Genomic DNA, 23,346 nt, shown 5'->3' with positions numbered 1-23,346 from the left:
TAAGAAACCAATTTAGAGATAGAATATTGCCTTACAATACATACATTTAAGTACCGTTCAGATAACATAAATTCTTTAAAATCAAATAAATAAATCAATGATCAACCAAAGAGATCGTAATCGTTTTATTCATTAATAAAGCACACGAAAAATACTTAATAATTTCAATTAATACCCAAGCTAATCATAATTCAAATATAAAAAAATTGAATAAATCAAGCAAAGAGAATTTTATTGTACAAAAATAAGTTGTGAATATATATATATATATATCATGTAAGTAGCAAATATATCTAACAATTATGTCTTTTACACAAAAATAATAACCTAGAGAAGAAAAATTCAAATACCATCAGAATATAAAATAAAAAATAGTAGTAAGCATATTACAATTAAAAAATGGTTGAAATATAAAATTCCTTACCAAAATTAAACTTTACCCGTAATAAATCAAAGATCAATAATAAAACAAAGATTCATTCTAAGATAAAATCTTTCAACATCCTAGACAACATAGAAATAAAACAAGGTAATCATAATTAATCATAAAATAACATAATAATAATCTCAATATTAAACATTAAATAAAAATTGCCTTCAAATCTTTGCACAATTTCGAGTCTTTTTCCGGCAGTTTTGACTCTCTTCTTTTCTGCAGCGATGATTAGTTTTATAAAGCTATTGACATTATACAACAAAAACTTGTTAATAGTTGAGTGGTTCAAAACCTTCTCAAGTTTGAATTCTTTTGGCGGCACCAATATTGTTTTTCTTGCCTCCAAATGACCAAATTTGAATGACTTTTATAGTATTTTTCGTATATAATATACAAATAGTTTAAGTAGTCGAGTGGTTTGGCTTAATTGTGAAGGGTTGCAGGTTTAACCTTTGGTGTGGGTGATGGAAGATTTTTTTTTTTTTCAGAGTTTTTTTTTCTTTTGCCTCAAAAAAGGACAGGATGTGTTTAAAAATAGTGGAAAAGAAATAAAATATTATGTTGATAACATATTATGAAAGAAGAAGCAAGACAACTCTAAATTTTATTGATCAACAGGGATATTTATAATGCTTCTCCTAAAACTCTACTTCTATTGAATATTAGAGCCCAAAATATATCAAACTTATTTTGGTTTTGATGAAAATATTTAAATTCATTTTAAGTCAATTTTTTAAGAGAATAGATTGTATGAAACTATAACTCCACATCATCCCCATCCCTTCAGCTAAATTGGTTTCCTACCTTCAGCTAAATTTGTCAGCCTAACAAGAGATTCTAAAAATGAGAGTATCTGTTACCAATCACATTTGGTGTACTGCATCTTGTGGCTTCTCAAAAAAAAAAAAAAGTCCTTAACAAGTGTAATCTCCCTATTTAGAAACTGATAAGAAGCAGCTATAACTTTCTCAAGAATTATGTATTTCCATACAGAAAAATAAAACTTTGAGGTTGGATGCATACCTCCATTTCCGCTCACTTTGCATTTAAAAGTGGCTTCTCTTAGGCAGAGCTCTGCGCTATTATGCTTGGACTTCATTTTTCTTGAAGTACCTGTATCCAACACCCATGTCAGACACGTATCTGGACATGGGTAGCAGGATATTGCCTTCCAAGGACCCTCCAAATACATGAAAAGACTTGAAAAAAATAGGATATAGCCGTGTCTGATGCATACCCATGTCCAACACTCACACCCAACTGTTATCAATCTCTATAAGAAGAATCATCTTCTTGGAATGACAGATAGAAAAGGATCTCTGGGAATTATTTCTGCCTTTCCCACCTTTGACAAGAGCTTCAATTGTTCTGTGGCAAATGGCAATCAGGGCAGGGCTTCAATTATGTCATCACCTAACAGAAGATCAATTTTTATAGCCAGTACGTCCAAAAGTAATTGCTGGTTCAAACTGTGATAGTTCATAACTGAGCTCCCATTTGGGTTTTGTTTCAGTTGAGTTAGAAGCGGTCCTCTCATTAACATAACTAAATTCCCTTGTCTTCTCCAAAATTTCTTCCAACCTCGCTAGATTACTTGACTTGTAGGGTGAGATATATCAACCACAAAAAGAAATGAACTATGTTTCCAACCTAAATCCAACTCAGACCAGGCTCCTTCCTGACCCCTCGCTGTTGCATTAGTTCTCTGATCCTTGCAGCCAATGGTTCTACAGCAGCACCAGCATAGATGTTGTGAAGAAGAACATAAGATGAAGAATCTTGGGGTTCAAGCTCAATTACTTTCATTGCAGCACGTTTCCCAGCTACTGTGTCCTTATATACCCTGCAAGAACTCAACAATGCTCGCCACATAATAGGATTATTCTTGAAACCTGAGGCGAGTATGAAGTTTTCAGCCTCTGCTAGCCTTCCAGCACGACTGAAGAGGTCAACAACACAGCAATAATGCTCTATGCTGGCTTCAACACCATCATCCTTCATGCTTTCAAAGTATCTGCAGTAGAAACTCAAAAGGTAAATCACATAGTTATTATGAATAAAAGCAAAAAAAAAAAAAAAAAAAACCTGTTTGCACAGAAGCTCCTAAAGAGAATGGCATAGGAAAACAGAATGCTTATGGGAGAAATAAAGCAGTTCAATAACAAAAGAAAAAGAGGAAGTTGAGACATCAAAACCAGTGCATGTATTTACAAGTACTATAATATCTGCCTAAAACAAAGTGCTATTTTATATATGCTAAATCAAGTCCCCAGCTTACTAAAGTTAGTTTATCATTATGTTCCATATACTGACAATTTCCCATCGCAAAAAAATTGGGTAGCATGTAAAATTAGAGGTGATTCAGTCTTGAAATTTCTGGATGAAACCTGTCACTATGACCCCACACATCCTCATGCATATACATCAAACCTATGTCACTATGACCCCACACATCCTCATGCATATACATCAAACCTACAAATGAACTTAGAAATGATAGGATGAAGGGCTACATTGACATACTTTAATCCTTCTTCGACAAGCCCTCCATAACTGCAAGCAGATAAAACCCCTACATAAGTAATATGATTAGGCCTGATCCCATGTTCCTTCATCAACCCAAAGAGGTTTAAAGCATCCTTAGCACATCCATGTTGTGCGCAACTACAGATCATCACTGACCAAGAAACCACATCTGGATTCTCTGTCTCTCTAAAGATCAGATCAGCTGAGTTTAGGTCACCACACTTTGCATACATGCAAATCTGTGAGTTTTGAACAATTCTGAAGCTCCCAAAGCCACTTCTCACAACATGTCCGTGAACCTGCTCACCCAATCTTGCAGTTGCTAGATCCGCACAAGCACTCAAAATGTTTGAGATAGTGAATTCATCTGGTCTTCCTCCATATGCCATCAGTTCATAAAAGAGACTCAATGCACTTTCAAATTGCCCATTCTGAATATAACCAGCGATCATGGATGTCCACAAGACAATATCTCGCCTGGGAGTTGATATAAAACATTTCAAACCATCTTCAGTTGATCCCATTAAGGAATACAGTTCAATAAGTGCACTTACTATGAACTCATCAGACTGCAAGTTATACTTGCATATTTGAGCATGAATTTGTTTGCCATAGACAAAATCTTCAACCGCAATACAAGCTTTAAGCATGCTTGAGAATGTAAATTTTGAGGGCTTCAATCCTTGTCTTTGTACTTCAAAGAAAAGTCTGCAGGCTTCATTTGTACATTCCTTGCTAATGCTTTCTGTTTCCATAATTCCAGATATCATGGCATTATACATGACAATATTGCGGTTTGGCATGCTTTTAAAAGTTTTAATTGCACTATTTAGTTCTCCATTTTTTGCATACATATCGAGCAATGCCGTCCCAACAACAATATCAATATCAAACCCAAGTTTCATTATACAACCATGAAGCATTTTCCCACACATTATCCCTACATCAGTGTTTGTACAACAAGCCTTTAAGACACTTCCCATGGTATAAGTATTCAACTCCAAGCCATTTCGATGCATGCTTATTAATAGTTCCAATATCTCTTCCTTTTTATTCAGACGGACATAACCTGCAATCAATGTATTCCATGAAATCTCATCCAACTCCTGGGAATTCTCAAACAAAAACCTTGCCTGATCAACACATTCACATTTGCAATACATATCGATTAAGGAGTTGGTCAAAAATGCTTTCTCAATCAATCCACTTACTAAAATCAATCCATGAATTAACTTCCCTAGCTTGAGATCCCCAGTTTGAGCGCAAACATTTAAAGCACCAGCATAAGTGAATTTATCAAGTTTTCGACATGCTTTTCTAGCTTCGACAAAAACTTCCAAGGCTTTATCAAAAGCACCCATCTGGGTATATCCAGAGATCAAAGAATTATATGAAACAAGATTTGGTTTGGACATTTTGTCGAACAATCGGTGAGCTACATCCATTTCACCGGCTTTGGAGTACATATTTAAAAGATTGTTTAGCAAAAAAAGGCATGGGTTGAAAGCAGACTTGATTATATGGGTATGGGCAAGTTTGCCGTGGAGCAGACAACTAGATTTGGTGGAGTGCTGAACGAGTTTAGTGTAGGTAACAGAATCGAAAGATAGATGCATGTAACATGATTGATAAAATTGGTGGAAAACAAGGGGCTTAGGTAAGCCAAGGAGCTTGGTTTTTTCAAGTAACATGGTCTCTAAACATTCAAGGTGCAGTTAAAAGACGAGGCAAATAGGTAAATAACATCATATACCATACACCCAAATCTTCTGATGATCTGATGAAGAAGGGAGAGGAAGACGTGACTTTATTGAGGAGGGAAGTAAATGTTACAGATACAGGCAGTCGCATCATTAAGTGATTGTTTAGGTGTAAAAGATTTTAGTAAATTGTTTTTTTAAATATTTATGTTTTTATTTCATATAAAACAGTTTAACTAACGAAAAATGTGGCTTACATTTAATTTAAAATAAGTTATTTTTTCTGTAAAATTGATCAAGTTTAATATTATTATATTCATAATAAATTTTATTTTTATTTTTAAAAATATTTAGAATATTATTAAACATACATATTTAATTATTTATATTTAGTCATATAATACTTTATTAATATAATTTATTATTTTAGTAAATTATTTAATATTTTAATTTATTTTAATAATAAATTTTAATAATATTCTTCACAAATTATTGAAAATATTCAATATTAATATTTTAATAATAAATATTTATTATAATTATAAATATATTAATAATAAATGTTTTGTAGTATAAAGGTTAAAATATGTCTTAAGTCTATGTACTCTTCACAAATTTGTAATTTAGTCACGGTACTTTTATTTTCAAGAATTTAGTCCTCTTCTTTTAAATTTGAAAATCAAATTCAATTATTGCCATTGTTAATTTTTTTGTCAAATTTGTTAATGTCACATTTTAAATAAAACTACTCACTTGGTAGTCATATGACTAAAAATGATGTTGTAATAAACCCGAATTTAACAAAATATCTGTAAAAATTTAAAAAATGTAATATAAATATAGATATGAAATAAACTCAATTAAACAATGAAAAGATAAAAAAATCTCAAATGTATGTTTGTTTCATTGAAAACAGCTTTTATGAAATATTTTAAGAAATCATCAAACAAAAGAAAATATTTTACAGACTCATCCAAACAATGAAAAATATTAACATTACGTTTGGTTCGCTATAATGGAATAAAATTGTTATGGAATAGAGTTGTAATGAAATAGAACGTAATGGAATAAAGATGTAATCAATAATTTAACTGCTTTGGTTGAATGAAATGGAATAGAATTGTAATAATATTCTTGCGTTTGGTTGAATTGAATGATGTTATAATAGCATAAGGAAAAAATTGAAATGACTAGAGTACCCTTAGTAGAATTTTTTAGGTATATGATTATTGTTATTAAAATTTTAATACGATTATTATTAAAATAATTTAATAAAAAATAAATAATTTAATCATATTTTAATATAATTATTATTAAATATAATTTAATAAAATAAAATATATAATTTATTAATATTTTAATATAATTATTTTATATTAAATTATATTAAAATATTTAAAATATTTTATTTTAAATTATATTTTGAAATTAATTATTTTATATTAAATTATATTAAAATATTTCAAATATTTTATTTTTATATTTTCTAGGTTCAAGTTTTAAAGGATTAATTTGGAAATTAATTTTTTTGTTATTCAATATTGCATGGCATAATTATTCTTTGGTGATATCAAGATATAGCTATTACAGGAAGACAAGTAATAGGGAAGTGATGGTCATTCCATTGAATGAGTATTACACTCAACCAAACAAAGGAATGGTTTACCATTCAATGACCCCAACCAAACATGGTGTAATTTTTTCAGAAAAATAGGTCATTTTCCAGAAATTATTTTCTAAAAACTATTTTCAGTGAAACAGACATACCTTAAGTCAAGAATAAATGAAGACAGCACCAAAACAAAATATTATGTGTTTCTATCAAATTATAGGTTAAAAATATGAAAGTTATCTAGCTCTCATTTAGCATTTTTGTAACGCCCTAAATAACTTATTTTTGTTTCTGTAAATATTTGACAAAAATGTGTATTTACTTTAGTGGTTAAGTGTTTAAGGTGTGTGTATGAGGTCTTGGGTTCAAGTCCCACTTTTAACAAATTTTGTTATTTTGGATCCAAACCTTACCCTTGTTGAGTGGGCTTATATAAAATTATATGTTATTTTTGCTCAGTTGCATGAGAGAGTTTCGGTGGAGTTGGAATTCTGATTTGTTGATTTTGTGTTTATTTTATTTTTTTATTATTTTTCTCTCTCTTCCAATTCCCAAAATTTTGACGTTCTTTTATTGTTGACTGGCAAAAATCTTTTTGTTTTTTTGTCGTTTGAAATTCTACCGCAATCCTGCCATTCAATTCCAGTTTTGCAGTTCTTCGGTGTTTTTGTGCAATTTGGTAAGCATAAGGGGTGATTTTTGTGTGGATTGGGGAAGTCGTTTCTTAAGTTGTTTGAATCGATTCTATTCTTTCTTTTCATTAGTTGACTTTAAGTTTTGGCAACAGTGAATCGTGAAGAACGGGGCTCTCCTCTTACGGTATCGTAGTCAAAATCGTTCAGAGTTTTTGGGTGCTTTGGTGAAAGCCAAAAAACCATTCTGTCTACGCCACACGGGCGTGTGCCTAGCCATGTGGTTAGCCGTGTGCGAGACATGTCCGAGTGGTGGTATAGGTGTGGCTGTGTGAGCCACACAGGCGTGTGGGTTTTGGGCCAAGTCGTGTAGGCTACACGGGCAAGGCCAATCCTTACGTGTGGGTCACACGGGCATATGGGCCAACACCGGCATGTGGGCCCATAATTCTGAAGTTTTCCCTAGGGTTGTACGGGTCATTCCGATCGGCTGTGGGCCTACCGTAGGATCGATAAGGGCTAACTTTACCCTAAATTATGAGATTTGATATTTTGGTAGTTTGCTCTAAGTAGGACACTATTATGCATGTCTGACTATTCTGTTGAATACTTATATATGTTATCTGTATGCGAGCATGTTAAGCATGACTTATCTGTATATGTATTCTGTATATATGTTTGGGATGGGAATCGTATATATGAAGGAAGTGGTCTGTACAACGACCTTTCGCCTATATTCTGGCAGCTTGGCTGCATATTTTCTGTAATGTGTCGCATCGACACTATATGGTGTGTAGGGATGGGTGAGTATTTTTAACCCCACATGGTGTGATGGGATGGTCGGAGATGGTGTGTAGAGGATGGGAGTAGGATTCTGTATATCTGTACTGGTTATCTGATTCTGAAAAGGCATAAGCCTGAATCTGTATCTGACTGTATATGAGATTTCTGTATGTATTGTATGTCTATTTTCGTTGGGTTACACACTGAGGTTACAAAAACTTACATTTGTTTGTCTGTTCTGTTCAGGTAATCCACAGGCTTAGACGGATCAGTGTGACGAAGCCTCACAGTGACCATGAATTCATAAATTGTTTAAGATTGTAGTTTCTATTTTAATTTAAGGATTATTTTTCGAAGTTTTGTAATAATTGGACTCTCTGGACTGTTTAACTTTTATTTTGGTTTTGGAGGCGTTTTAACTTTTATGGTCACATTGACTAAAAACATAGTTTTTACTAAAATAAAGGTTTTTTTGAAAACACTAACTAGATTTTCAACATATAATGATTTCTAACATTCCACTGTAAGTTATGTTTTTGTAGATGATTTAGTTAAATAACGTTATTAATGATAACTATAAAACTTGGACGATTTTTCAAACAACTACATAAAGCTTTATCGAAACGACTCTGTTTTCTTAACTCTTCTTAGTGACATCTCTAGATTTGGCCATAACATCTAGGCCAAATTTGGGGCATTACATTTAGTGGTATCAAAGTCAGGTTGCGAAACTCGGGCTGTGAATTTTGGTTTCCAAAATTGTGTTTCAAAAAGAATTGATTTTCAAATAATTTGGATAATTTTAGAAAGTATGTGGTACACCGAGTCTCCGGCACCAATCCTGTAAGTATTTCTTAACTTAGATAGTATACTATGGATGTAACAGCCCTATTTTGGGCCTAGTCAGAACTGTGGTTTCGGGACCACAAATTTGACGAGGAAAAATTTATTTTTATTATATTTTTATGGTCTACAATTTTACGGAATGATTTCGTGAAAATTTCGTTCAAAAATTTCGACGTTTGGGCACTCAATTTAACCAAAAGGACTAAATTGTAAAAACTGCAAAAGTTGAGTTCTACATGTTAGAAGTGTCCAATTGTTATGAAATTTTAAATTGGAGGTCCTTAAATGGTAATTAGACCATTGGTTACATTGTGGACAAAAATGGACATGAGATAAGTGAAATAGGGAATTTTTAAGTTAGGGGTATTTTGGTAATTTGGTAATTAAAATGTATTAAAAAGACAAAATAGGCCAAAAATCATCATCTTCAAGCCTTGGCCGAATTTCACAAGGGGGAAGCCATTGCTAGGGTTTTCAAGCTTCCAAGCTCCATAGTAAGTCATTCCAAGCCTCGTTTTTATGTTTTTTTACGTTTTTAGAGTCTCGGTAACTTGATTTAGCTTATTCTAGCAATAATTTAATCTAGGGTTCATATTTGGAAAAATACCCATAGGTGAAATATGTTTATTTTGATGTTTTATGGTAAAATATGAAGCTTTAAATTATGTTAAATAACTTTTGCTAGCCGATTTTAAGTGAAAACGAGTAAATTGACATAATCGGTAAAAATACCTAATGTTCATAAGTAAGTGTTAGAGTGAGAATTTGATGTTGCCATAGAAGGGAAAAATGTTCAGCATGTCATAAAACATAAGAAAAAGGAATAAATTTTAATTTTCGATCCTAGGGGCAAAATTATAATTTTGTGAAACTTTAGGGGCAAAAATGTAATTTTTCCAAAATTTGAATTTTGGACTGGATTGAATAATGTGAGTGTTAAATATGTTAAATGTGTTATTATAAGTCAAGAAAGACAAGGAATTGACTTTGATTAGTGAAAAATGAAAAAATAAGAAAAAGTGAGAAATTTCCCGATTGAACATTCAGAATAAAAAGGGATACGAATGAAGTGACAGAAATGATCACATGTGTGTCATGGACTGTGTGTAGGCCACTATGTGAAAGTGAAAGTGATGATCACGTGTGTAGTACTATGTGCAGGCTACTACGTGTATCGGATAGTGATGGTCACATGTGTAGTACTATGTGCAGGCTACTATGTGAACCCGTATCATTGATTATAAGGTGGTTGCTAAGTGCTGATTCCACCGTATCCTTGATTGTGAAAGGGGTTGCTATGTGCTGATTCCCCGTATCATTGATTATAAGGTGATTGCTAAGTGCTGATTCCACCGTATCCTTGATTGTGAAAGGGGTTGCTATGTGCTGATTCCCCGTATCATTGATTATAAGGTGGTTGCTAAGTGCTAATTCCACCGGGATCCTTTGAACATGAGGTGGTTGCTAAGTGCTGATTCCACCGTGTATCAATTAATATTCCGAAGTGTTCATCAGGGAAAATGGATAAGTGAAAATATATGTAAATCGAATAAGGTTACGTGATGAATATTGGGTTTGATATTTAATCGACCCTTGAGTAAGATGAAAAGAAGTAATGAAATTATGAAAAAGTAAAATGTGCAACAAAATAGTTTTGGACAGTAACAATAGTGTGAATTTGAAAAATCACCAAAAATGATGGAAATTGAATTAGAGAGTGAATGAGATATGAAATGAAATCTTAAGGAGTCTATTTTTACATAAAAGAAACAGAGAAAACAAAAGAGTTATACATTTTGAGATATTTGAATTTTAGTGAGGCAGGGTCGGATTGATTTCCGAATCCCCTGTTCTGATTTTGGAAAATAATTAAAAATTTTAAAAAAATAATTACAAGTTATAATTTATATGCTTAGAATCTTTAATGAGTCTATTTTCAAAGGAAACAAATAGAAATATCATCCAAATTCTGTACAATGAGATAATTTATTTTTAGTGAAGAGAGGTCAGAGATGTTGAGTAGTGAAATAGATGTGACTTTAAAGAATAAACTGTACTAATTGGCCATGTGAAAAATTCTGAAAATTTTACGGTAAGAAGACATGTGAATCTAGTTTTTGGAAAAATTAACGGATCTTAATTTGGAGCACTGCAGCTTCGGATAAAAATGATTTAGTGACTCTGACTCAAATAGACAGCTTTGAATTTAAATATAAGTGAATAGTGAAATTATGTATAATGCTATTTAAGCATGTTTTATACATAAAGGATGTGGAATGGAGAGGAGGAGGAGGAAAATAAATTATATATATGATTGATTTGTGTATAATTGGTTATATCCTCGATTATAATTGATAAACGTTAAAATAGAAATGATGTTTACATTTGTGTATTATTGATCATGATTTAAGCTCATATGGGAAAATAAAGTTTCATAGTATGTGAGTGTGGTATATTTGGTATATGATTTGGTATGAAGTAAGGCCATGAATGGTTTATGGATTAACTCATGTTGGTAAGTTTCATACATGAATAAATGTTGAACTTGGCCATACTTATAATGCTTATGCTATATGTTTATTTGGGTAACATGTGTAGTGTACACGTTTAAGCTTTGGCCAAGTGGTGGCTGAATTATGCCACGTTAAATTTATAAGTTATGCATTGAAATGGTAAGTGCCTAGATGGGAATATGCTTGTGATCATGGAAAGGGTGGTAATGTTTAAATTATGTAAACTTACTTGAAATAGTTTATCATGTGGTTAATTCCAAAAAGAATTATGTTTAAATGTACTAGCTTGTGACTATGGTTGAATGATATGTTATTGTTTTGTGTGATATTCGTAGGAAATGGGTGTGGAAAGGAAATGAAATACTAAGTCCATACTTGAAGAATAAAATGACAAAAAAGGGGATGATGAGTTGATTTGATGTTGTTATTTAAGCTTAAGTGATGTTTTCATTGTAATACTAAGAATTTTATAAATGTGTTAATGAATAGTATAATCGATAAACGTTGAGTGAAATGGTGAATACGTACTAGTGTTGAACTTAACGATATTGAAGTGTACATGAATTAAATGGAAGTTTCTAGTGATATGATTTGAATTAAAAGAATTATTGTGGTATTGAAATATATATATTGGATTGAGAAATTGATTTGAATTGTGAACGTGAAAGATTGTGAATTGAATAAAATGGAAATGAAGCATTGAATTACATGAGTAAGTATCGGGTCTCATAGGCCCTATTTGTTATGAATATAGTATTTTGAGGATATGTTGTAAAGAATTATAAAAGTAAGTTAAAAATTTGAAGAGTTTAAATTTGAATGAAATTTTGTAACTCGGTTTAATACGTTTATATGTGTAAGTGTTCTAGTAATGCCTTATACCCTATTCCGAAGTAGAATACGGGTAAGGGGTGTTACACTGGAAACACTGTAGTTAACACTTTTTGAAAACTACACTGAGTTAGTTAGAGACTAAAACCTCTAGAATACTTTTGAAATTATGATAATTTAAGCATAAAATATCTGCTAATAAATACTAGAACTGATACATAAAATTTTATAATGTAGATAAATTTAAAATTTACAATCAGCGCTTGTGAGACTCGTGGTAATGGTAATTGTGGGCGCGGTAAAGGTCGTAAGAGGCTCGAGTTGAGTCTTCCTCTTTGGACAGTATGTCAAATTAAAACACTGTCGACTTCGTCTGCTACTAAGACTGGGTCTCAAAGCCGCTTGGCTTGGGACGACGCATTGTCCCGAGCCATGTTGAGGGTGTTGAAGAGGGTCGCTAGACCCCATTCTAGATTTGGGGGTCATGGGTCGATGACTGAACGACTCCGGTCCAATAGAGCTGAGCTGTTTAGAGGTGTCACTAAAGTATCCCCTACTGTGGTCGAGTATTGGTTGGAGGCCACCGAGAGGATTATGAATGATATAGACTGTACTCCCAAGTAGAAACTAAAGGGTGCAGTCCATTTGCTTCACGACGATGCGTATCAATGGTAGTTGTCAGTTGAGGAGGGTACTCAGCTGGATTGTCTGAACTGGGACTATTTTAATACTGCATTCCAGGGAAAGTATGTAGGGGTGAGCTATGTTGATGCTAGTAAGCATGAGTTCATGAATCTCACGCAAGGTGATAGATCTATGGCCAAGTATGAGGCCGAGTTTCTGAGGTTGAGCTGCTACGCTCGAGGCATGGTGGCGTCTGAGTATGAGAAATGCGTCCGTTTTGAAGACGATTTGAGGGTTCTGATTGCTCCGCAGAGGAAGTAAGAGTTCGCAGTTCTAGTGGATAAGGCGAAAATCGCCAAAGAGGTTAAGTGTGTGGAGTGCTAAAATAGAGATGGTGAGAGGCAAGAATACGAAGGATTTGGAGCCCTCTAGTTCTGTTCAGAAGCTTAAGAAATGGGCCAAACCTGATGGGCCTGTTAAAGTGGAGGTTCATATTGCTCCTACTGGGATTCAACCATGTGGTGATTGTGGTAGGCGCTATTTGGACTAGTGTTGGAAGCGGTTGGCGACTTTTCTGAGGTGTGGATCTTTAGAGCATCGTATTAGAGAGTGTCTACAACGGGCTGATCAGATGCAAGCTTCAAGACCGAGTTCTGTACAGCCTCAGATGGCAGTTCAGCAACCACCTAGGGGCCGTGGACCAACTAGGGGTGGTAGTGGTATGGGCCGGGGACAGAGAGCACCAGATAGAGGTGCTAGTTAGACTGAGGCAAGGCAGCCTGTACTAGTTTATGCTGATCGACGCCGAGAGGATAAAGACGCTCTTGATGTTATCACAGGTACGTTCTTTATTTTTTTATGTACCTTATACTGCTCTGATAGACATAGGTTCTACACATTCTTATGTAGCTAGTACTACTTCCAAGAACTTGGGGATTTCTGTTGAGTGTACTGCTAGTAAGATTATCGTACTGAATCCGTTGAGGCAATCTGTGCGGGCTAGTAGACTTTATAGGAATGTTTCGTTAAAAGTGCAAGGGGCTATATTTCTGAGAAACCTAATAGAGCTACCATTTGGAAATTTCGACTTAATTCTGGGTATGGATTGGTTGGTAGAGCACCAAGTTAGTCTATACTGTGCGACTAAAAGGGTTGTTTTGAGGACCAAGGATGATAAAGAGATAGTAGTGATTTGTGAGCGTCATGATTATCTGTCAAATGTGTTCTCCGCTCTTGTGGCTGAAAAATTAGTTTGGAAAGGGTGTGAGACATATATGGCTTACGTTAGTGTTTCAGTTTCTAGGGACTCTTCTGTCGGAGATATCAAAATAGTGAGAGAGTTTCCAAATGTCTTTCTTGAGGAGTTACCGGGTTTACCTCTGAATCAGAAGTTGAGTTTGGTATTAAGCTTCTATTTGGTACAACTCTGATGTCCATAGCTCCCTACCGAATGATACCGAAGGAGCTTTTAGAGCTTAAGGCTCAACTTCAAGAGCTTCTAGATCTGGTTTCATCCATCCTAGTGCGTCTCCGTGGGGGGCACCAATTCTATTTGTAAAGAAAAAAGATGGTACCATGAGGATGTGCATTGACTGCCAGCAATTGAATAAACTGACTGTGAAGAATAAGTATCCACGTCCGAGGATCGATGATTTGTTTGAGCAGTTTCGAGGGGTTTCAGTGTTCTCGAAAATAGATCTCTGATCTGGGTATCATCAGCTTAGAGTTAAGTAAGGGGATGTTCATAAGACGGCGTTTAGGACTCGTTATGGGCACTACGAGTTCCTAGTTATGCCCTTTAGTCTGACAAATGCTCTGGCTATATTCATGAATTTGATGAACCGAGTGTTTCAGTCGTATCTGGATCAGTTTTTTGTGGTCTTCATTGATGATATTCTGGTTTACTCTGAGACTAAGGATGAGCATGATGAGCATATTAGAGTAGTGCTTCAGATACTCCGAGAGAAATAGCTCTACGCTAAGTTGAGCAAGTGTGAGTTCTAGTTGCGAGAGGTAAATTTTTTGGGGCACGTGGTTTCTATTGAGGGGATCCGAGTTGATTCTGGAAATATTGAGGTTGTGCTTGATTGGAAACAGCATAAGAATGTATCTAAGATCCATAGTTTTCTGGGTCTTACGGGATATTATCGACTGTTTGTTAGGGGGTTCTCTCTGATTGCAGCTCCTTTGACTAGGCTTTTGCGCAAGGGAGTTCCTTTTATTTGGACTGATGTACAACAATCGAGCTTCGAAAATATCAAGCATGTTCTGACTCAGGCTCCTGTTCTAATACAGCCTGAATCTGGTAAAGAATTTGTGGTCTATAGTGATGCATCGCACGTTGGTTTGGGATGTGTACTGATGCAGGATGGTAAGGTTGTGGCTTATGCGTCCCGCCAACTTAAGTCACATGAGGATAATTATCCGACACATGATCTCGAGCTAGCTGCTGTGGTTTTGCGTTAAAGATTTAGATGCATTATCTGTATGGTGAGAGGTGTATTATTTACACTGATCACAAAAGCCTCAAGTACCTCCTTAATCAAAAAGGGTTGAATCTTAAGCAGCGCCGATGGATTGAGTTGCTTAAAGACTATGACTGCACGATGTATCATCCTAGTAAGGCCAATGTGGTGGCCGATGCTCTCAGTCGAAGAGAGATGACTGATTTGAGAACAATGTTCGCTCGTCTTAGTCTGTTCAATGATGGAGATCTGTTAGTCGAGTTGCAAGTTAAGCCAAATTGGATTGATCAAATTCGGGGTAAGTAGTTGGGGATGAGTATTTGGTTCAGCGATTTCGTTAGGTTGAGAGTAGTTGCACTTCAATTTTTGGGCTGAATATAGATGATGTTTTGAGTTTTTGAGGTCAGGTTTGTGTACCGAATGATTTTGATCTAAGACAGTCGATTCTGAAGGAGGAGCATAGTAGCCCTTATGCTATACATCCCTGTGGTAATAAGATGTATCGGGATCTCAGTGAACTGTACTGGTGGTCAGGTTTAAAACGTGAGGTTACAAATTTTGTTGGTCGTTGTCTACCATGCTAGCAAGTTAAGGCTGAGCACTAGTTACCTTCAGGTTTGTTACAACCTGATAAGATTCCCTTATGAAAATGAAAACGAGTGACGATGGACTTCGTTAGTGGTTTATGTTTGGGTCATTGTAGATTAATTGACTAAGTCCACTCATTTTATTCCAGTTCAGACGAACTACTCTCTGTAAAAGTTAGCGAAGCTCTATATCTCCTAGATTGTAAGACTGCATGAGGTTCCTGTTTCGATAATTTCTGATAGAGATCCTCGCTTCACTTCTCGATTTTGAAAGAAACTGCATGAGGCTCTGGGTTTAAGATTGGACTTCAGTACTGCGTTTCATCCTTAGACCGATGGTTAATCTGAGAGGGTGATTCAGATACTGGAGGATATGCTTCGGAGTTGTGTGATAGATTTCTGAGGTAGTTAGGAGGATTTTCTGCCGTTAGCTGAGTTCGCCTATAATAATAATTTCCAGTCTAGCATCTAGATGGTACCTTACGAGACTTTGTATGGCTGTAAGTGTCGTACTCCGCTATGTTGGACTGAGTTGGGTGACCAACGGATTTTGGGTCCTGAGTTGGTTTCTGAGTCCGAAAATAAGGTTAGACTAATTCGAGATCATCTGAAAGCGCCTTCTGCTATACAGAAGTCTTATCCAGATCTGAAGAGGAGAGATATCGAGTACTCTGTGGGTGACTTTATATTTCTTTTGGTTTTTCTGTGGAATAAAGTTCTAAGGTTCGGTCGAAAGGGTAAGTTGAGCCCTAGATTTATTGGGCCGTATTGAATTCTGAAACGTGTGGGACCGGTCACTTAACAGTTGGAGCTACCTCCAGAGTTGGACCATATCTATAATATGTTTCACGTCTCGATGTTGAGGCAGTATCGATTTGACCATCTCACGTTGTCTCTATTTAGGAGATCGAGGTTAGACCAAATTTGAATTTTGAGGAGGAACCAATTCAGATTTTGGATCGAGATATTAAGGTTCTGAAGAGGAAGTCCATTCCGTTAGTAAATGTTCTGTGACGGAATCATGGCACTGAGGAAGCCACGTAGGAACCTGAGGACTCGATACGGCAGTAGTCTCCTCATCTGTTCGGATTAGGTAAATTTTGAGGCCGAAAGTTCTTTTAGGGGCTAGAGTTGTAACTCCTTGAATAATTTATTTCTGTTTTTGTGAATACATGACAAAAATGTGTATCTGCTTCAGTGGTTAAGTGTTCTGGGTGTTTGTATGAGGTCTTCGGTTCAAGTCCCACTTTTAACAAATTTTGTTATTTTGGATCACAGCCTTACCCTTGTTGAGTGGGCTTATATAAAATTATCTGTTAATCCATATCGAAATGAGCTTGTTGGTTCAAGTGGTAAGGGAGTTAGAGTGTTAGAGGTCATATGTTCAAATCCCTATGCAAGTGTGGATGTTATTTTTTCTTAGTTGCACTAGAGAATTTCAGTAGAGTTGGAATTCTGAGTTAGTTGGGTGTTAGTGGGTTAGTGGGGAGAAATTTAGGGGATTTTTTGATTGGTTTATTTTATTTTTTGTTATTATTTTTCTCTCTCTTTCAATTCTCAAAATTTTGACGTTCTTTTTCTTTTGACTGGCAGAAATCTTTTTGCTTTCTTGTGTTTAAAATTCTGTCGCAATCCTTCCATTCAATTCTGGCTTTTTAGTTCTTCGGTGTTTTTGTGCGATTTGGTAAGCATAAGGGGTGATTTTTGTGTGGATTAAGGAAGTTATTTCTTAAGTTGTTTGAATCGATTCTATTCTTTCTTTTCGTTAGTTGACTTTAAGTTTTGGCAACAGTGAATCGTGAAGAACGAGGCTTTCTTCTTATGGAATTGTAGTCAAAATTATTCGGAGTTTTGAGGTAAGTGATGAACACTTGTTTTGAACTGTTATCGATTTCGTGGGTTCGGTTAATTGTGAGTTAAGACTGACTTTGGAAGATTTGTTGTATCGATTTTAGGTGTTGGTTGACTTTGAGTTTCGTGTGTTTGACGAGGGCTTGGATGTGCGCAAGACATGGCCGTGTGGTGGTGTGGGTGTAGCCGTATGGGGGACACAGGCAATACCATGTAGGGCGTGTGGGATACACAGGCGAATGGGCCCACACGGGCATGCCACACAGGCGTATGGGTTTTGGGCCAGGCCGTGTGGGGCCTCATGGACATATGGGCCCATAATTTTGAAATTTTTCCTAGGGTCACACGGGTAAGGTCGGTAAGGGCTAACCATACCATAAATTATGAGATCTGATATTCTGGTAGTCTGCTCTGAGTAGGACACTGTTATGGATGTCTGATTGTTCTGTTGAATACTTATATATGTTATTTGTATGCGAGCATGTTAAACATGACTTATTTGTATCTGTATTTTGTATATATGTTTAGGGTGGGAATCATATATATGCATCAACTCTATATGGTGTATAGGGATGAGTGGGTGTTTTTAACCCACATGGTATGATGGGATGGTCGGAGATGGTTGTTTAGAGGATGGGGGTAGGATTTTGCATATTTGTACTAGTTATCTGATTATGTTACCTGTATTTGAAAAAGGCATCAGTCTAAATCTGTATTTGACTGTATATGAGATTTCTGTATGTATTGCATGTTTATATCCGTTAGGTTACACACTGAGTTTAAAAAAAATCACATCTGTTTGTCTGCTCTGTTTAGGTAAACCACGGACTTAGGCGGATCCGTGTAAGGGAGCCTCACGGTGACCACGAGTTCGTAAACTGTTTAAGATTATGGTTTCTATTTTAATTTAAGGATTATTTTTGGAAATTTTGTAATAATTGGACTCTCTGGACTGTTTAACTTTTATTTTGGTTTTGGAGGCGTTTTATCTTTTATTGTCACATTGACTAAAAATATAGTTTTTACTAAAATAAAGGTTTTTCTGAAAACATGAACTGGATTTTCAAAATATAACGACTTCTAACATTCTGCTATAAGTTATGTTTTTGCAAATGATATAGTTAAATAACGCTATTAGTGATAACTATAAAATTTGGACGATTTTTCAAACAACTACACAAAGCTTTATCGAAACGACTTTGTTTTCTAAACCCTTCTTAGTGGCACCTCCAGATTCGGCTATAACGTCTAGGTCGAGTTTGGGGAGTTACAATTTTATTATATTTCTAAATCTAATTTATTGTGATAAGTTATTCTCCTTTATCTTATCTTTTTGAATTATTTATAAGAAAATCAAACCTATCACTTTTTTTATATATATTTTTATTCCTAATTCAAACTCAAATTCAATTTTCACTCAAGATATAATTAAGTTGCTAGGGCTCGAGCTATATAAATTTGAAATTTTTAGAAAATATTTTTATTTATATAAGTTTAAATTAAAATTATTTTATTAATTAAATTTAATGTTAAAACATTTTGATTTCAATTTTTTAATTTTAGTGAAAATAATAAAATTATTTTTATTATTTTATAATTTTTATTTATTTATTTTTCAAAATTCTTTTTAAAATATTCATTCATATGTTTTTTATAAATTTTTTATTTTTCCATAAATCAAAAGCAAATGTAAACCAAACAAATCCTTATATGTTAGTAAAATTGTTATTAAACACAGGTTTAGTGTAAATTCGATACTTTTCTAAATTTGAGATCTAAACTTTTTGAGGTGATTTGGTATCCGAACTTAATTTTTTTTCCTAATATGGTACTTAAGCTTTTTTGTTCAGAATTTGACACTTTTTCTTAATTTGGTACATAAGCTTTTTTTAGATTCAATTTTGTACTTAAACTTGACAATTGTTATACAAATGACACCAAAATACTAACAGTGTTTATTGTTTTATTTTATGAAGGAAAAAATAACTAATGTATGATTAATATGTTACTGAAGGCATTAAATTTAATGTAGGAATAATTACATTTAAAGTTATTATATACGGTGGTACCTAAACTTGACAACTTATACATACTAGATAACTAAACTTATTTGGACCTAATTGATACCTAAATTTGGAAACTTTAAGGTCCCGTAAGTAGTATGGTATGTTTACATATCTAACAAGGATGAATGGTATGATATAAAGTAGTATGGTTATACATGTATATGAATTTAAATACTAGGATCCCGTAATATGAAATACTAACTTTTTGGTTGTCTTGTGGAATTGTATATGAATATAAGTAAGGATGCCAATGATAAGACAATGTCGTGCCTTTTTGTTTTCAATACTTAAATTGTTATAACAATAAGGTATGTTAAGTTAATTTTCATATAAACTTACTAAGCTCAACTAAAGCTTACTCTGTTTCATTTTCTTATTTCCTGCAGTTATCATTTTGCGAAACTCAATGATCGAATCAATTTGAAGATCATACTATCCAACCACCTTTCTGGTAGATCTTGAAGATATTTTATTTCGATTATGTGGTATGTAATGGGAGTTGAATTGTGTATATATATATATATGTGTGTGTGTGTGTGTGTGTGTGTGTGTGTGTGTGTGTGTTCGTAAATGTAATTTGTATTTGTGATTACTCAAAGTTGTGGTCATTTTGGTATATCACTGCTGTTGATCATGATATGAGCCTTGAATGTGGTATTTGAGTTTGGTATGTGATGAAATGAGATAAGTATTTGGTAAGTTGGATTATGTTATGGAACAATAGGATAGATAAGATTTTGGTTGAAGCATAAGGCATAATGGTTTGATGTTTGATGTGGAAGTTATAAATATGTTATATGTATTGGTTCTTTTGGTGCATTTGGAACAAGTATAAGAATCGATTGTTGCAGGTATGAAATAGATTGTTGCATGTATATGACCTAGGTAAGAATCGATTGTTGCATGTATATGGCTAAGGTAAGAATTGATTGTTGTATGCATAAGGTCTAGGTAAAAGTTTGAGTTAAATAACTCGATTGAAAAGGTTTATTTTTGTGCACATGGGCTAACACGCGATCTTCTGTCACACACAGGCAAGTGACACAACCGTGTGCTCTGTATGATCACGGTGGTTTTGGTTAGACACAGTCTCAGTCTCTCACACGACTTGGTTACATGACTGTGTAAATGTTTGCAAGATTTTACATTTAGGTCCACACGGGATCAAGTTATTACACAGCCTGGCGACACGGTAATATGACTTTGTTTTGCACAGTTTCAGTGTGTGACATGATTTGGATACACGACCATGTGACCTAGCACTATACATCCTCACCCTGTCACACGGCTTGGCCACACGACTGTGTGACCCTGTTTTATGATTTTTCCCTAGTTGTATACAAGTTTGTAATTTAGTCCTTATTTGTATTCGGGGTTAACTTTAGAGCTTTTGTAAGCTCGATTAAGACTCGAAATTTTCTTTAATTCATAATAAATATGATTCAAGACTTGTATTTGTTGATTTATTGACTTTTTTTATGTTAAGTGTATGTGATTGATCTTGTTAACTGTTGTAGCAATCTGTAGCTCGGGTTCGACAATCGGACCGGATAAGGAGTGTTACATTTAGCTTTTACATTTGAAAGCAAAAATTATTAAAATACCCTTATTTATATTAACTATTTAGAATTATACAAAAAATTAGATTGATTTATATTTTATGTAACATTATATTAAATTATTTAAACATTTATCATTATATTAAATTGTTTAAATATAATTTATTATTATATTTAAGTTTTAAAATATTTTATGCATCATTAATTTTTCAAATAATGTATATTAATTACTTAAAAGTATTTAAAATTTATATTTCATGTACCATGATATTAAATTATTTAAATATCATATAAATTAACTAATTTTAACTTTCCACTATCATATCCAAAAAAAACATTTTAACCTTCAACCACAACTTTTGTTGGCAATGGAGAATACTAAAAATTAACAAATCATACTTTTTCACAACACTTTTCTATCACACTTTTTAAAAGCACTTCTGAAAAAGAATTTTTAATTGTAACAACAATGAAGAACTAGCCCTAAGCTAACTTGTACTTCTTTTTGGTACTTGACTAGCAACATTAAAATACGCTAAAGTGGCACTGACTACCAATAGCATAGTGACATGTGACAGTCTCACATTTTGGTACATGGTAAAAATAAAAATATTTAGAATTTATAAAATCATTATAATTTTTTACATAGAGAATGAACCTAGACAAATGGTTGTCTAGGCTCATTTGAATCTGGATAACTTTTTGTCTAGGTTCATTCTAGACCTACTTTTTTTAGTATTTTTTTATATATTTTTAATTTTTTACAGCATATCATATTTTTATGTTATTATTATTTTGAAATTTATAATATACAAAATCTGAAAAATAAAATTTATAAATTTATAAAATTATTAAAATTATTATTTGACGTAGAAGGAACTCGGACAATTGATTGTCCAATACATTTGAATCAGACAACCATTTGTTTAGATTCATTCCAAACATGTTTTTGAGTCATTTTATATATTTTATTTTCATAAAATATTATATTTTAATTTTTATTATAGAATTAAAAATATATAAAATATATTATTTATAAAATATATTATTTTAGATCAGATTTTATAAAAATATATAAAATATTAGATTTTGTAAAATATATTTATCCAAATATATAAAATATAATTTATATAAAATATATAAGATCTAAAATGTATAAAAACATATGAATTTATAAAATATCAAATTTTATGTATTTTTAATGAATAACAATATAAAAAATGATGATTTATGAGAAATTAAAATATATAAAATTATTAACAAAACATGTCTGGAATAGACAAATGGTTTTCCATGTTTAAAAGTATCTAGATAATTTGTTGTCCAGATTCATTTTAGTGTCAAATAATAATTCTAATATTCTTTTTATAAATGTATGTATTTTTTATTTTTTATATTTTAAATTTCAAAATAATAATATAAATCATTTTTGCCACATGTCACCATGCTATTGACTGTCAATGCTACGTCAATGTATTTTAACAGTGCTAGTCAAATACCTAAAGAAGTACTAAGTGGCTTACAATTTCTAAATTTAGGTACCAGTTAGGTCCAAAAATAGTTTAGGTACCAAGTTGTCAAGCTTAGGAACCTCTATATATATTAATTCTTGCATTTATTTGGAGTTTCCTATGTTTCACAAAACAATATACTCAAATTTTATTTTTCATTGAGGTTGAAATTATTTTAACTGGCAAGAATGATTCAAATGAGACTGCATGCTTAAAGCATAGCCTGGCTTTTACAAAGCCCTCAATCCCACAAAAAAGTATCATCTAATTTGGGAAAATTTGTGCTAAAAAATTATGCATTGAGTGAATTAATATTGAATAATAAAAAAAGTATAAAAACTCAAAATAAAACAAATTGATTATTTTAAATTAATAAAATTAATTAAAATAAAATTAATTGAATATTTAAAATACAAAAAAAGTACATGTGATCTACCTCATGTAAGTCATACATTAACAGCACGTTTGGTTCGCTGTATTGGAATAGAGGCGTAATGGAATAGAGGCGTAATAGCAAATCAATTGTTTGGTTCAATGTAATGGAATAGAGGCGTAATAGTATTCTTGTGGTTGGTTGAATGGAATGGAGGTGTAATAGCATAAGGGAAAAAACTAAAATGACTAAAATACCATTAGCAGAAATTTGTTTAGGTAAATGGTTATTGTTATTGTTATTAAATTTTAATAAGATTATTAATATCAATAATAAATAATTTAATCATATTTTAACATAATTATTATTAAATATATTTTAATTAAAATATATAATTTAATAAAATTCTTAATAATCAATATTCTTATATG

General features: G+C 33.1%; 1 protein-coding gene across 1 annotated transcript; it reads right to left on the bottom strand.

Moving 5' to 3' along the window:
- Positions 1-394: 394 nt before the first annotated feature.
- On the bottom strand, positions 395-4,814 carry LOC105784486 (pentatricopeptide repeat-containing protein At3g13880). Its single transcript, XM_012610392.2, has 2 exons — positions 2,960-4,814; positions 395-2,450 (listed from the first exon to the last, which is right to left on the bottom strand). Exons 1-2 carry the CDS (start codon positions 4,651-4,653, stop codon positions 2,087-2,089), a joined length of 2,058 nt encoding a protein of 685 aa, XP_012465846.1. The 5' UTR covers positions 4,654-4,814; the 3' UTR covers positions 395-2,086.
- Between the last annotated feature and the right edge of the window lie 18,532 nt (positions 4,815-23,346).

The sequence above is a fragment of the Gossypium raimondii genome, chromosome 13, assembly GCF_025698545.1.
Source record: "Gossypium raimondii isolate GPD5lz chromosome 13, ASM2569854v1, whole genome shotgun sequence".
Lineage (NCBI taxonomy): Eukaryota > Viridiplantae > Streptophyta > Magnoliopsida > Malvales > Malvaceae > Gossypium > Gossypium raimondii.
Note: the sequence above shows the minus strand (reverse complement) of the source record. Positions and strands in the feature narration are given on the sequence as shown.

Excerpts from the sequence above, each read along its gene's own strand:
- LOC105784486 (XM_012610392.2), bottom strand. The coding sequence starts at position 4,653 with ATGTTACTTGAAAAAACCAAGCTCCTTGGCTTACCTAAGCCCCTTGTT. Across the intron at positions 2,451-2,959 it reads CTTGTCGAAGAAGGATTAAA|ATACTTTGAAAGCATGAAGG; the intron begins GTATGTCAATGT and ends TTTCTACTGCAG.